The sequence below is a fragment of the Mastacembelus armatus genome, chromosome 3, assembly GCF_900324485.2.
Source record: "Mastacembelus armatus chromosome 3, fMasArm1.2, whole genome shotgun sequence".
Taxonomy (NCBI): Eukaryota; Metazoa; Chordata; class Actinopteri; order Synbranchiformes; family Mastacembelidae; genus Mastacembelus; species Mastacembelus armatus.
Genome location: NC_046635.1, coordinates 11,936,048 through 11,950,298, shown reverse-complemented (window position 1 = coordinate 11,950,298; position 14,251 = coordinate 11,936,048). Strand labels below are relative to the sequence as shown.

Here is a 14,251-nt window from a genome sequence, read left to right as displayed (position 1 = left end):
TCCTATGGACAATTTAGAGTCACCAATCAACCTAACAGGCATGTTTTTGGACTGTGGGAGGAAGCCGGAGTACCCGGAGTAAACCCACGCAAGTGAGAACATGCAAACTCCACACAGAAAGGCTGGGTTGCGAACGCAAGACCTTCTTGCTGTGAGGCTACAGTGCTAACCACTCAGCCACCATGCAAACAGCACATTGGGCAGCACAGCACTAACATTTATAAAAATGGCAGAACTCACAATCTGAAGGTCTGAACTATGGTCATAGACAGTTGAAATCATCCCATCCCTTGGGCACTAGTTCTGTAGTGATTCCTGCCAACAATTGGTCTCTGCTGTGGAAGTAGTTTGAAGTAAAATGGTTTACTAATCAATGTGGGGACACTTTTGTTAAAGACAAATGTAATTACCTGGGTGCCGATTTCTTCAGTTAGTAGGTATGCATAAAGTCTTCTGTGTTTGTTCTTTCAGTGGCTTTGCTCTTATCTTCAACACCTTCCTGAGTCTACGATGGCAGACAGCGAGGCAGCTTCCACAAGCTGTTCCATTGACAGGGCATATTATCTAGCTGAAGGAGGTGATATGCAAAATAGACCCAATAGGACAATTAGAGTAAAGGTGCAATTAGCATAGGTGACCTTAAAGATTAGGACTGGCCTTATGTTAGCTGACTGAAACTGCATCTCACAGCAGAAACTATCTTTGTAGGGGTCAATGCTGCAGTCAGCGGCAAGTATACAAGCTTATGCATCACCCTTGCCTCCACCATGTCCCTTATATTATTAAACAACTTCAAAAAGTTTTTAGTCATGATAATTGCAAGTGTGGGTATGCATGGTGGCTTAATGATCAGCGGTGTGGCCTCACAGAAAGAAGGATCCTGGTTCGTAACACGGCAGGGGCCTTCTGTGTGGAGTTTGCATGTTCTCCTCGTGCTTGTGTGGGTTTTCTCCAAGTACTCAGGTTTCCTCCCACAGTCCAAAAACATGTATGTCAGGCTCATTGGTAATTGTAAAGTGCCAATAGGAGCGAGTGTGAGGTGTATGGTTGTTTGTCTTTGTGTGTCTATATGTGGCCCTGTGATGGACTGGTGACCTGTCCAGGGTGTACCCCTGCCTTTCACCCAGAGAGAGCTGGGATAGGCTCCAGCAGATCCCTGTGACCCTAATTAGGAATAAGCGGGTATAGATAATGGATGAATAATTGCAGTTGCATCCTCTTTTACTTGATTGGTTTTACTAAATTTCTATTTGTGATCTGCTGGAGTGAACCAGTGCTTTTTAGCTTCCCTGCAATGCTATCACTTGTCTAAAAGGTAAGATTCACGTAGCAGACTTTTATTGTGCATCCCCAAGCCACAGCGATAGCCAATATGAGCCCAACTTTACTGCAGTCCTCTTGTGCGGTTTCTCGCCGCGCGGAGGAAAAAGTAGTCCCATCATAGTGGACTCGCAATACGGAGCCGTGAGAGCTAAAAAGCATGTTACTAGCCCCGAACACACCTGTAGACAGACTGAGCTGTCATGTTTCGCAGAACGATTCATTTAAATGCTACCATTTTCTGTCATCTTTGATTTAAATTAGCTCTTTATACATGCATTTACTAAATATGAACAAAAGGAACAAGTATAAGCCATATACAGGACTATATGAGACGACAGGGGGGTATTTCACCCCTTAATTTTTCAAGATATTTTTTTTTACAACCAGCCTCTCTACTGTATAATCTAGCCTGGTATGTAAGCTTCAGTAATAATGTGTATTTAGCAAAAAACTACATGATTACAGTCGATTACACCAAATACTTAGAGATAGAGAAATAGTTAGGGACATCTCCATCGGCCCACAGATTTTTTTTTTCCTTTCTGGTAATTTCCTCCACTTTGTGAAACAATAAGAGATGTTTATCCTTGTTTTCCTCGCAGACGGTCGCTGTGCTTTCTCCCTCAGACTGTCCTCTAACAGACGGACTGGTGGTTACATTTTTGGCCACTGGACCTCATGTTTGAATAATATCACTGAGCCGTGTTGTCTTGGCATTAGGACAACTACTCTTCTTTCATTTTTTTTTTTTAATAATTTCATGATATGCATGATAACGGAAAGTTATAGATAAAGATAAGTTGTTTTCAAATAGGCGCCTGATTAACAACATCCCCACTTCTGGTCTGAACCCTTCGCAATAAAGGCATGATTTTCAATGTAAATGTGTCAAAAACGTAAATTTGGCTTTATTGCACAAACTTTGTCAAAATATTCCTTATAAACTGAACTTAAGAAGTCAGTGTGGTATATAAGAGGTAACATGGAAAATGTGACATAACGCAAAATCAACACGTACAACAAAATAACAAAGAGAAGAAACAACAAATAAGGTGACAAAGTTTAAAATTTACACGAAATTAATAAGAATGACATAAATAACACAATAAGGTTAACTCTATGAGTTCATATTGTGATTTGAGACAGCAATAAGGAGTGGTTCTTCATGTGAAATGATAGAGGCGCTAGGTTTCTGAAAGAAAACACAGTAAGCAAGGGATTTACAGTTCTCAGATACATACATGAAAATGTCCAATTTATAAGTGTACACAAATGTACTGAACAAAAGGTGAATTTTTGCATGATAGAAGTCGGTTTATATTCTATAGTGTAAGTTTAGTGTAAGCCATAATTTCAGCTCTGTCCTAAACATATATACATTAGCAGTTGTCACATATTCACAATGTAAGAATGATCAGTATAAATACAGAGCAGTACATTGAAATTTTGTATTGTTACATGTAGGGTTTTGGGGACAATAGCCTTTGTCCCCCATTCACGTCATAAATGAGAGAATCCAAACAAAACAAAAGTCAGTGGCTTTTAGTAAGGCATCATATCTAGTACATATCTAGGGATGATGATATATACTTTAGTGTACTATAGCTCATTATGAATGTACAGGGCCTTTTTAGCGGGCCTCTTGAGATAAGAGGCCAGACAGTTGTCCACTTTTCCTGGTTGGTAATCCAGCCGTGTTCACACCTCTCTGCTGCATGAAATGTATTTTGCCAACATGCAGTATAATGACTGCTTTATTACAAAGGCTGCTGACGATGTTTTATAATAGACTATAACAGAGCCAGGAATAATAATGATTTAAAAACAAATACATTTTTCAGGGCTTCAAATGTGAAGATTTCTGTGATGCAGATTGTCATTGGCATTCATTGAATGTAGCGTTGATATAACAGAGATAAACGTGGGACGGTGCGGGCTGACTCCCGCAGCATCTCTCTGTGCGGGACCGGCATGTCACTGTGTCGGCGGAGGGATACAACAACCAATGTCATCGTGGTGCTGAGGCTTTTGCAAACCAAAAATGTCTGCCTAAGGGAAACTCGTAACTGATATATATAGAGGATATTTCCCAGGCATTGCCGTCTAAACTCACATTTCGCTATTTGGAGACATATTGGAAGAAAGCGAACCTCCCTCAGATCACCCTAGTCGGGATTTTAATCGGAAAAAAGGTAAAATATGAGTGGGAGTTTGCCAAAAGCTATCGGACCTGTGAAAGAAGTTGGGAGTTGAGGAAGACCATCATTGCGTTTGGTGTTCTGGAGATGGGGATTGAAAATGTCATTTGTCTGGTTGTGGCTGTGTAACTTATTTTGAAATACTGTGTGATTTAGGCTTGTGTCGCTAAAACGGCACTGTTTTCTGTGTGCTCATGTGTACATGGACCAGTGCCGCTGCAGCTGGTTTCGGCTTGCTAGCTATTTTCAATCCATATGAACCAGTGACTGCAGCTAGCGTTAGCCGGCTAGCTAAGGGGACGGTCGGTGCCTCAGCTAACAGCAAACCAGGGACCATCGTTATGCTCGATAAAGCTGCCACACAAATCACTGACAATAACACCGTCAGTGGAAGCATAATCAGTGAGTTATGTAAATGCATTACCAGTCACATGTGGTGTGATTAAAAGGAAAACATTGGTACTACAAGAGCACGATGCTGCAGGTCATGGTTTTAACAAGCTGTTCATCCCACCAACGGCGCTATCTGCTTTTAATTTACGTTGCACAGTGTAGGTAAAAAAAAAAAAACGTGTTTCAACAATATATTTATATCATTTAATCACTTATAGTACGCCCGAACTGTCAGCCTCTGCATGTGATGCCACAGCCAACTTTACTTCAGCGTGATGGTCTTTTTACTGCATCCATAAGAAATACATCTCACAGTCATTTCCAGCGGCACCAGTGCCTGCCGTGAAATAAAGCAGCAAAGGTGTGACCTGATGGACTGTGTCTTCTCCAGGTTTCTAGATCGCCAGGATGAATCCTCAGCAGCGGATTGCCGCTCTTGGAACAGACAAGGAATTAAGTGACCTGCTCGATTTTAGTGCGGTAGGATGGCTATTTTTTCTAAACTCTTTTTCACTCTTACCCTTTGGTGCCATGCAGCTCTAGGGGCTAGGTGATGTGAGGACCAAATAGGGTAAACCATAACTAATTGATCAATTCCTATGAGTGAATTGAGAGAATGATTGATTTTCCAAGGGCTCTTTGATTTTTCTAATGTCATGAGCTGCTTTCAGGATAATTGAAGCTGAATATCTGAGTGGTTGCATTTGCACAGTGGAGTCTTTGTGGGAACATATTCATATTCTTCCTTTCAGATGTTCTCTCCACCAGTAAGCGGAGGGAAAAACAGGCCCACAACGCTTGGAAGCAGTCCGTTCAGTGCATCAGGTAGGATCTGATCCCTTAAACCAGTTTCAGTAAACGCTTTAATGTGTGGTCTCTCTACCCCTGTTTCCATGACTCACAGATCTGCACACCAAAATCACTCATTTACTGACCTCTATTTTTGTTTACACGGTGTTTGGTTTATTTATAAATGAAGGCTGAAAGAGAAAGGTTTCAGCTTTCAATCTTGCATGTGCTACTTTTCCTCCTCTCTGTGATGCTTGTGTGCGCTGTTCACATCTGGCGCTTGAAACATGAGCTCTCCACCTGGAATTGTAGTCCAGTGCTGTAGTAAAGATGTAGAACAAAGCGTGGTGCATGTCATAAATGTTTAAATGTTTTTTCAGGTAATTAGAGTGTAATATCATGAATCTTACTCATGTTTTAAATTACTGTCAGGTGCATAAATAAAGCATAAATGAGGTATGTTGTGACTGCTCTGATTGAAGGGTGTTATGTGCCAGTGCAGTAAGTGTTAATTGAAACAGTACAGTATATTGTTATCAGGGCTTACTATGAGGTGTGTTGGAGGCAGATTTTGAATCAGATTAATATGTCTAAGTGGGGTGTGAGAAATTCTTTCATTGAGTTATTCTTTAGTGCCCTGTCAGCCCTGTCTGATAACGGTCATACACACACACACACACACACACACATATAAGTCTTTTCCACAAATAATTGCTGTTTTTTGGTTTATCTGTGAGCACCTGTATTTTTTAACAAGTTCATAGGTGGTTTGGTTGTGATAGGAGTTCAGATTCTCTGGTTCTGAATAGCTTCCTTGCTATAAATGCTACAGGACATTAATCCAAAGCACATCTATTGTCTGATGTGCTCCTAGAGAAAGTCAACAATCAAGCATTATATTTTGTGAAAGCATGTTTTGTGTGCATCCACAAAGCCTCGTTGTAGTCCAGTTATCTGTGAAACGAAAGGCACACATTTAGTGGAAAAGACAAAAGAAACAAGAACAGAACTGTCACACATGAACTATGGAGTTGTAAGGATGAATTTCAGAAAACCCAGTCGTTCAAGTCAGGCGAATGTGTATGTGTGTATGTATGTGTGTGTGCCTGCTCTCTGCGGTAAAACAAATGACAAGTTTGGTCAAAGTGATGTGTGTTTTTGAGAATAGTCGCACCGTTCTGGGACAGCTCTTACAAAAAGGTGTTTATTTGTTAATGTCAAAAGGTGTCAGGCTAGTGTTGTTCCAGTTGGTTTTTGAATCATTTGAGGTGTTTTATTTACCATGTGGACAAAATATTTCATACACATCCAAATTCAGGCCTTGCAAAAATAGCCCAACATCAGCATGGCACTTTTCGTTTGGAACAAAAAAGAATTGGAGACTCTCAGGTGAATTGTTTGTTATAGTCGAAGCTCATTGCCATAGCTGTGTGTTGTCTGCTGACCAGCTTTGTTTGTTAGGATCATGATAGTGTCTATATATGAGCTGTTGTTTTGTACCCCTGTCAACTCAAGTTTTAAAAAACATCTTGTGACTGGAAAAAGGTACTTTAGTTTTATTTAGAATATTATAGTTTCCTATAAAAATCTTGGTACTCTATGTTAACAGTTTAACAGTATTATTAAAAATAGTGGTCCGTTCAGCTGTATTATATTTTGGCATACATTGTTGTCACAGCTGTCATTTCATACTATCTGAAAAGGCCTAAAAACAGGATTTATAAAGCTCATGGGAATTGTCATCAACTTAAGCTTCATAGATAAGTTTTGAGGGACATCCATAATAATCTGATAATTGTGCATAAAATTATATTTTTAGTATGTATATATGATGGTGGATTCATTCAGTCCTAAATGAAACATTAATGAACAAGACTTGCATAGCTTTTAATTCTTACTCATGTGAGTGATCTGTGATAACTTTCCTGTTTGTTTCTTCTGTGTTGAATTGCTATGTTAATTATTGCTATGGTTCAGCTGACGCACAGTGACAGTTGAACGATTTGGCTTGTGGTTTGCAGTGTTTTTCAGACTCAGATGTCTGGATGTATGTAAAATGGCAAATCAGATCTTAAGTGTTACCCCAGTGCCTCAAAGACCATACTGGAAACCTATTGAGGAGGACCGGTTAATTGTTTCTTGTTGATAGTTATGAAATAAATGTGTGCTGGGAATCAAAAGGATGGAAAGCAATTCGAAAGTAATTTTGCTTGTTTTTTAATGTCTTTGTGACTGATCCTGTTTCAGAGTACAACTGAAGAGTACAACTTCACCATGATTTTTTGTTAATTAATAAAACAAGCATCTACATAACTTTGACTCCGGAGTGTATTATAATTTCAGGAGGTCAAATTTAGTCTGCATGCATATATTTTAATGTTAATATGCTGCAACAGAATAGTAGTCACACTGATACCTCGGGTGCAAAACTCTTTATATAAGATATAAAGATGTCAAAATGAAGTGCTACACCTTGAAGAGTGTACTAGCTAATTCCCTCCTCCTTTAAGCCCACAGTGTAGTGCTCCTGTGTCTCTGATGCTCGATGCAGAGGAAGAGGCACCTACATAAGTGATTGTGAACATAAGGCAAGTGAGTGTGCAGACACAAGTGTGGAAATTGCAGGGAATGAGAGTTTGGATTATTGCAACTCAGCTGGGCATAGCCACATAATTGAAGCAGAGTGGAACTGGCAAGACTCTTCAAAAGTGAGCCAGAGAAAGATGGATTGGAAAATATAGCCAAAGTGGCTCTGACAGACACTCTTCATTTCTCCTTTCCAGCTGTGTTGATGATGCAGATTTGATGAGGCCATTGATGCTTTAGTGGGGCAGTAGTTGGCTGCTGTTACATGGGGATAATTCATTTAGTAGTATGTAGTGCATTTTTTAGCTGTGACCAGCAGCTATGTAGTGTTTGTCAGTCATTTGGATCCTAAAAAAAAAAAATCATGTTTTGTCATGGGCACCGCTACAATGAGCCTTACTGATGTTTGATGGGTAAACCAAGGCATGTCACAACGAGAGCCTGGGCTGTGGTCCGTTGGGATCTGAATCAGATCAGTCTGTTTGCAAATGATGAAATTATTATTAACAGGTTTGTATCACTAAAATAAACAGCTGTCTTACTTGACAGATTCACCTTTTGTCTGTAAAATAAAGACTGAAACATTAACTCAATACATTAAATCCATTCAATTTTACTGTACATAATGATGAAAACTGGAGCTAGTGTATCTCATGCATGGATGTTAATTCTGGAAACATTTTTTGTCTTTGTTTTTTGGTGTTTTTTCACTGAAAAACAATGCAAAATAAATACAAAGACTAGTGGTGGCTGTACTCTTTATCAGCCTATTTCTCATTTACTCTTGCCCATTTTCATGAGTCATATTATGTTTGTTTAGGATCACATTCTAAATATTGCTACAAATGTTGTTTAACTTAGTGCGTTTATATAAAGAAATTGAGGCTAGGATTGTATTGACATCATGTCCCTGTGAAGACTGTTTGGTTTGTCCCAGTTCAGGTTTTACTTTACATTTATTTAGAGATGCACCGATTGCAATTTTCTTGGCCGATTCCATTTTTTTTTAAAAGAACTGTAATGAAAGCATATACAGAAATATTTTCTTCAATGAAATTTTTTATTTTATAATAAAATAAATTATTAAACATTACAGGATCTTCTCATAACAAAATAACTTTAACAGCAAAATAAAGTGCTCTGCGCCTTGAAAAAGGTAGAAATAAAATATAACTAACAAAGTAGGCTTAGTAACAAAAATGGTTGTTCCCTACATTGTATGTTGGCCTTACAAATGTTACATACTGCAATCTTTGTGTCATCTTCACTCAGAGAAGAACTTCCACACCAACGACACGTATTTCTGTTATACTTAATACCATTACTTGCAGGATGCCTTGATTTTTTCTGACCATAATTACTCGTTGGACTGGACCAAACAATATTAGCTATAGCCTAACTCACCAGGACACCTGCCCTGTAGGCTACTCCACTCGATTTCTCTCCTGTGCCCATTGTTTCTTATTCTTGGCTGTGCGTGCGCTCTCATTTCTGACAGGCTCAAAATGATATGGTTGTGTTCTGTCGTATATTTGTGAAAAGACATTTTCAAGTTCATCGGTTTCAGGGTCCATTGTCCAAGACTGTTCAGATGCTAGTTTGTTTACATAGTGAAATTTTTCAGAAAAACCTCTCCTACCGCCAGTCCAATCAAAGCTGGTTGTTTTGAATAAGAAAAAAAGGACAACGCATCTTACAACAGAAATACAAGGTGGATTCCTGCAGCAGAGTTTGACTACCTTCACACCAACCCAAACACATCATAGTAAACAGAAAAATGCAGCAGAGTTCATTTAACCAAAATTTAGATAAGGTGTTAAAGCTCCCTAAATAGAGAAAGTAGATTGTCTTCTCAGTGTGGGACTAATTGTCCTTACCTTTTGTTTGAATACTGAGTTGATACTCTGTTGTATCATGAAATTGCAAATAAACAGGCAGATACTTCGCCTTTTCTTCCTGCTGTTTGCTAAGCCAACACTTTGCAGTGCTTCAGCTTTGTTGCATGATCTTACATCAAGAGAGGTTCATTCAAGTCTCTGAAATCTTTCCATCTGTACAAAAATGGTCTCAGTCTTTCTTTTGGATGGAATTTTCCTGAATTAGGGGTGTGTGGAGGATGCAGCTGTTTATGAATGACCCAGTAGAGACTCCAAGAGAGGAGCAGTCAATTATGATAGCCAACATCTGTGCTTACTCTGCCATCTTCTCATCACGTTTACAAGTAATGTCCACTGTATAGCTAATGATCACATCATTAAGATGGTTTTATTCTTCTAGAACCTTTTTATATTTTCTGCATTTGGCAAATTGCAAATATGCTGATGAATATAGCAGTAAAATGTTCATAGCCAACGTATTTGTTTTCTGCCAAAACATCTAGTCTTGCTGTACAGTATTCAGTGACAACTGCAGGATTATGAAAAGTTCTGTTTAGGCACTGAAACGACCAGTGTGCTTTTTTTTTTTTTGCCTAAACATATCGTAACCAAAAACAGACTGTGGATGTGTATTCTGGTTTGTGGTGTGACACTGCTGAATGTGCAGATTGATTCATTCATTCTCAAAACATGCTGTTTAACATAATCCAGTCAGTGATTACATTTACTGTTAAATATAATCTGATGCTGTTTAGTTGTATATAAATGTAATGTCCAGGAGAGTAGAGTTGTAAGTTTCATGATTCATTTCATTGCCTGTCCAGACAAGTCAAGTATAGCCGAAATTAGACTTCTGCGTCACTACACACACGCAAACATATGCATCTGTTCAGAGATTTGGGAGGTGTGTGCACTGGACTGTTTGCAACCATCAGCAACTTATGCTTACCATATAACCCTTTGCTGTGCAAGGCCTACACACTAAATTAGTCTAAAGATCCTAATGCTGGCTTTAAAAGCAGTGTTGTGATAAGTGACCAGGGTTACTCAAGACAGGATGAAACACATTCTATCTCTGTTGTAGTCATTTTTCATTTTGGGCTTTGTTACATTTATCTGTTTTCCCTGGAAAACATTGATTATTGAGTACTAAACACTAGAGGAATCTTGGTTCTCCTAATTATGTTTTTTATGGTTTTTTTTTTTAATCTTATTGTGCTGGATGTCTGTGCAAGGAAAAGGGAGGGGACCCTTAAGCCCTGGGAAGAGATGGTGATCAGACGAGATGACAGCCAGTGGCCCAGAGAGCGAGCACTGACTATTCTACTGACATTTAGTGTGCAAAAGGCCTCAGCGCCACGATAGGGCTCTCACTGAAATTTGGACCCTTGTGCAATTAGTAACACATAATGTAGTTACCAATTAGTAACACAAGCATCAGCATTATGACTGTGAATGAGAACAGCCAAATGGAAAGTGAGACAGATTACCTACTATATATGTTTTTTTCCATGAAGCTTCTAAAGAAGAGGAAATGAATCTACTGTGTGTTAGCAGCAAAACATCATGTTTGTCAGGATGAAACCCATCTATAACTCTGCTCACTGAAGCATCACTTCTGGTTAGAGAAATGACACTGAGTTTCTAGTTAAGTACATAATTAGATTTACAGCAAGATCAGTTTCAAATTTGTCAGCATGAAGATTTATTTATGACAAATCATTTTTAAAATACTGCAAAATGATCTGTATACTTAGATATAACACTACCTCAAAACCATATTATAGCTCATTATTATAATTTTTCTGCAGCATCAAAATTCTCCGTTTAAAATTGAAACTGTTTATTTATGTTTATTTTATTTATGATTTATAAAACTACCACATAAGCTGCATTAACCCAAGATAAGATTGGATAGGATAAGGTGAAATTGATGGCTTTTTTTTTTTTTGTATATTTCTGATTCCTAAGCTATACTTTGACTTTGTAAATCTGACTAGTTCACATGGTTTGAGCTCTGCAGGTTTTACTTCTGCTTTTACTTGAATGTTTGTTTCATTCACGTAAAACCTACTTCTTGGATTATATACCCAATTTTACTATGTGGAGGCATCTTAAATTTTAAGGTAAAACATGTTTAGTCTTAAAACTTTTGTTACTGGCTCTGTTGTTTTCTGAGTATACACAATTTCTTTAAATCAGATTTTTTTTAAAGTTCAAAATGAACAAATGGTACTATTGCATTTTAGTGAGATAGATGAAATTACAACAGGGACAATCAATAACTTGGAGAATGTTGATGCTTTACCCGCTCTGCAATTATGTTTTGTTTTTGGGGACTTTGGCTGTTACTGCAACAGAATAAAACAGCAGTAACAAATGGGGCATCAAATATTCTTTTATGACTATATCAAATTAGATTGTAAAGATCAGATATTATATTTTTCAACATATGCCAAATGGTCTAGCTTTACAGTTTGGTTGGAGTTATTGATTTTATTTATATGTTGGACTTTGAAACACAGGTTTTCCTTAATTTAAAAAAAAGAGTTTTATTGAATTTTAGTGCTCAGCTGTTTAGAAGTAGTCTGGCATACATCAATGCCAAATTGTGAAGATGTCAGTTTCTTTTAGGGATGTTGAAGCTTAAAATGAATGCTTATTTTTGGCCATGGTGACACCAGGAAAATGTTGTTTTTATCATTAACTTTGAAGATATTAATCACTTTTCAATCATCATTAATCACACAGAACTATGATTATTTTTCTGTGACAATATTTGAACAAATCTAAAATTTTATTACATTACATTTATATTAAAAAAGGCATTTATTTACCAGAATTTCATACACACGCAAAAGTAGGTGACACATTAACCCTAATGAAGTGACATGCTTTCAGACATGCACTTAAACATTGCTAGACATCATCCTGGTGAGCTGCATGTAAAAATGCAATGGTCTGAGGAATGTGGAACAGATATTAGCCAGACTTTGCTCCTAAGCACTTGGTTGTCATGGTTTGAGCCAGTGGAGGAAGAGCTGTTGGGAGCACCGAGACATTTCCTGGTGGCCTGTGGGCGATAACATAGGAGCAAGATAAGTTGATGGACTGTCACAATCCTCACATCAATCGCAACTTATACTCTTGACTTAAAAACATTCAGCCTGGCGGACCATCTTATTAACTCAGCTAAGAGAGTTCTTACAAAGGACAACAAGTATAAGGACATTGTATAGAAAAATATAGCTGTAGGGCTGCATTATGACTGCAGCCTGTTTATGGCCTACTGAGTAGTTTGTGGTCAACAGTGACTACGTGAAACTCCTTGCCAACAAGTTTTTGTTTTCATGGTATAGTCATCTACCGGCATAACCTTATAGTATACAATAATGAGCAATATAAAACATAATGTTACAGTTTATTACCATTTATCTGAGAATCATGACAGAATATGGACAGCACATTTTCTGTTACTATCCTGCTAAAACAGATACTAGTTATTGGCATTATACACGGCATGATGAGTGTGATTGGGTGCAATATAGCAGATGTTCTTGTGCGTTGTATTAGGTGCAACCCACATTTTATTTTTTATCCTTTTATTTAGTAAATTTGCACAAGGTCATCATTGCCTGATGAAGAATCCATTTTTTGTAGCGTGACTTTTTAGAAGCTGCTGTCACATATTCACGTTGCGTTTGATGTGAATATCTGTGGTGTGTTTCATTCTCATGTGAATATTTTGCTTTTTCATGATGTTTATATGCATCGTTCCTGGCGTGTAAAGTCCTCTAGAGTCAGTGTTGACTGACATTAGATAAAATAGAAGAATGGCGTTACAAGACTAGAGGATTCAAAAACACTGGGTGAAAAATATAGACCTGCACAGTTTGTGAGCGTAAATAGCCCACTTGCAAGCACAAATGTGAAGCTTGGAAGCACAAATGTAAAATTTGCATGCACAGAAAAAAGACCTGCATGTATGCATATCATAATATCAGGCTCAAATTGTGTTTTTTTTTTTTTTTTTGCTCCTCAAATGTTTGTTTTTACTCTTCATTTGATAGTCCTCACAGGCCACTCTGTGCTTGATTAACATTTTTGTGCACACAGTTTGTCTTGCAAACTTCACATTTGCGCTCATGTAGAACATTTGCTCTTGCAAACTGCTATCCACATAAAAAATTGTTGAATTATGGAAAACGTGACTTTCACTCTTCTCTGCTTCTCCCATTTGCATCTCTGCAACAGCTCCTCGTGTCACTGTGAGCGGCTGCAGACAACTATATCACTAGCTCTAACTAATCAATAAATACATTCATTGTCAGCTATTTTAGCTGTTGCAACACTAGTCAGATCTGTGTCATCTATGAGGAGTGAAAGAGAATTTCAGTGTTTGGTTTAGTTTTAGCTCTGGTCAAACATATTGTTTTGGCGGCCAATTAGGACTTGTGACAGTTTCTTTCAACATTAATGCACTAATGCTTTCACCCAGAGTATACTGCCAGTATTTAAAAACACTGAACAAATGAAATAAAGAGTATTTTCTTCCATGCCTTTTGCAATGTAATATTCAGAGAAGTTGGGGGAACCACTTGAATGCATTATTTGAAGTGTTGAGTTGTCCTTCTTCTATGTACAGCACAGGTAGTTAATACAAGAAAGACAAGATGAGACATTGTGTTAAACCCAACGACAGAGACACTGCATAAATGTGTAATGACCATAAATGTGTTGAATGACCTGTAAGGTTTTTGTCATTTGGATTCTGTTGTTTACAGCTTTCTTCTTTTGTTTGTGTTTGAGTGTGTAAAAGAAATACAGAGAAGGTGGATATACTTTATATACTTTGAACTACAGTATATGAGTTTTCTTGGCTTGCTCACTGAGTTGTGCATCTCTCCCTGTGACAGGTATGGATGATCGGACCAACCAAGCATCTTGGGCCCCAGGTGGCGAGTCCAGTCCTCCCTATGAGTCCTCCCGGGTAAGATGACCCACACTGCAACACCTCTGATTGGCCTTTCTGCTCCACAGCACATTGTTTAACAGTCATTACATCAATGTACTCCATTCACAATG

At 38.1% G+C, this 14,251-nt stretch overlaps 1 protein-coding gene across 6 annotated transcripts in view; it reads left to right on the top strand.

Moving 5' to 3' along the window:
• The first annotated feature begins 3,355 nt into the window (after window positions 1–3,355).
• tcf12 (transcription factor 12) overlaps window positions 3,356–14,251 on the top strand; it is a 75,051-nt gene continuing 64,155 nt past the window's right edge. For 5 of the 6 annotated variants that reach the window (XM_026319741.1, XM_026319740.1, XM_026319739.1 and 2 more), the window contains exons 1-4: window positions 3,356–3,515; window positions 4,306–4,394; window positions 4,667–4,739; window positions 14,083–14,156. In XM_026319741.1, the coding sequence (XP_026175526.1) occupies window positions 4,323–4,394; window positions 4,667–4,739; window positions 14,083–14,156 (219 nt within the window). In that variant the 5' untranslated portion in view covers window positions 3,356–3,515; window positions 4,306–4,322. Of the gene's footprint in view, window positions 3,516–4,305; window positions 4,395–4,666; window positions 4,740–10,449; window positions 11,293–14,082; window positions 14,157–14,251 lie in introns of those variants that run through there. The other variant, XM_026319742.1, reaches the window with a different exon arrangement.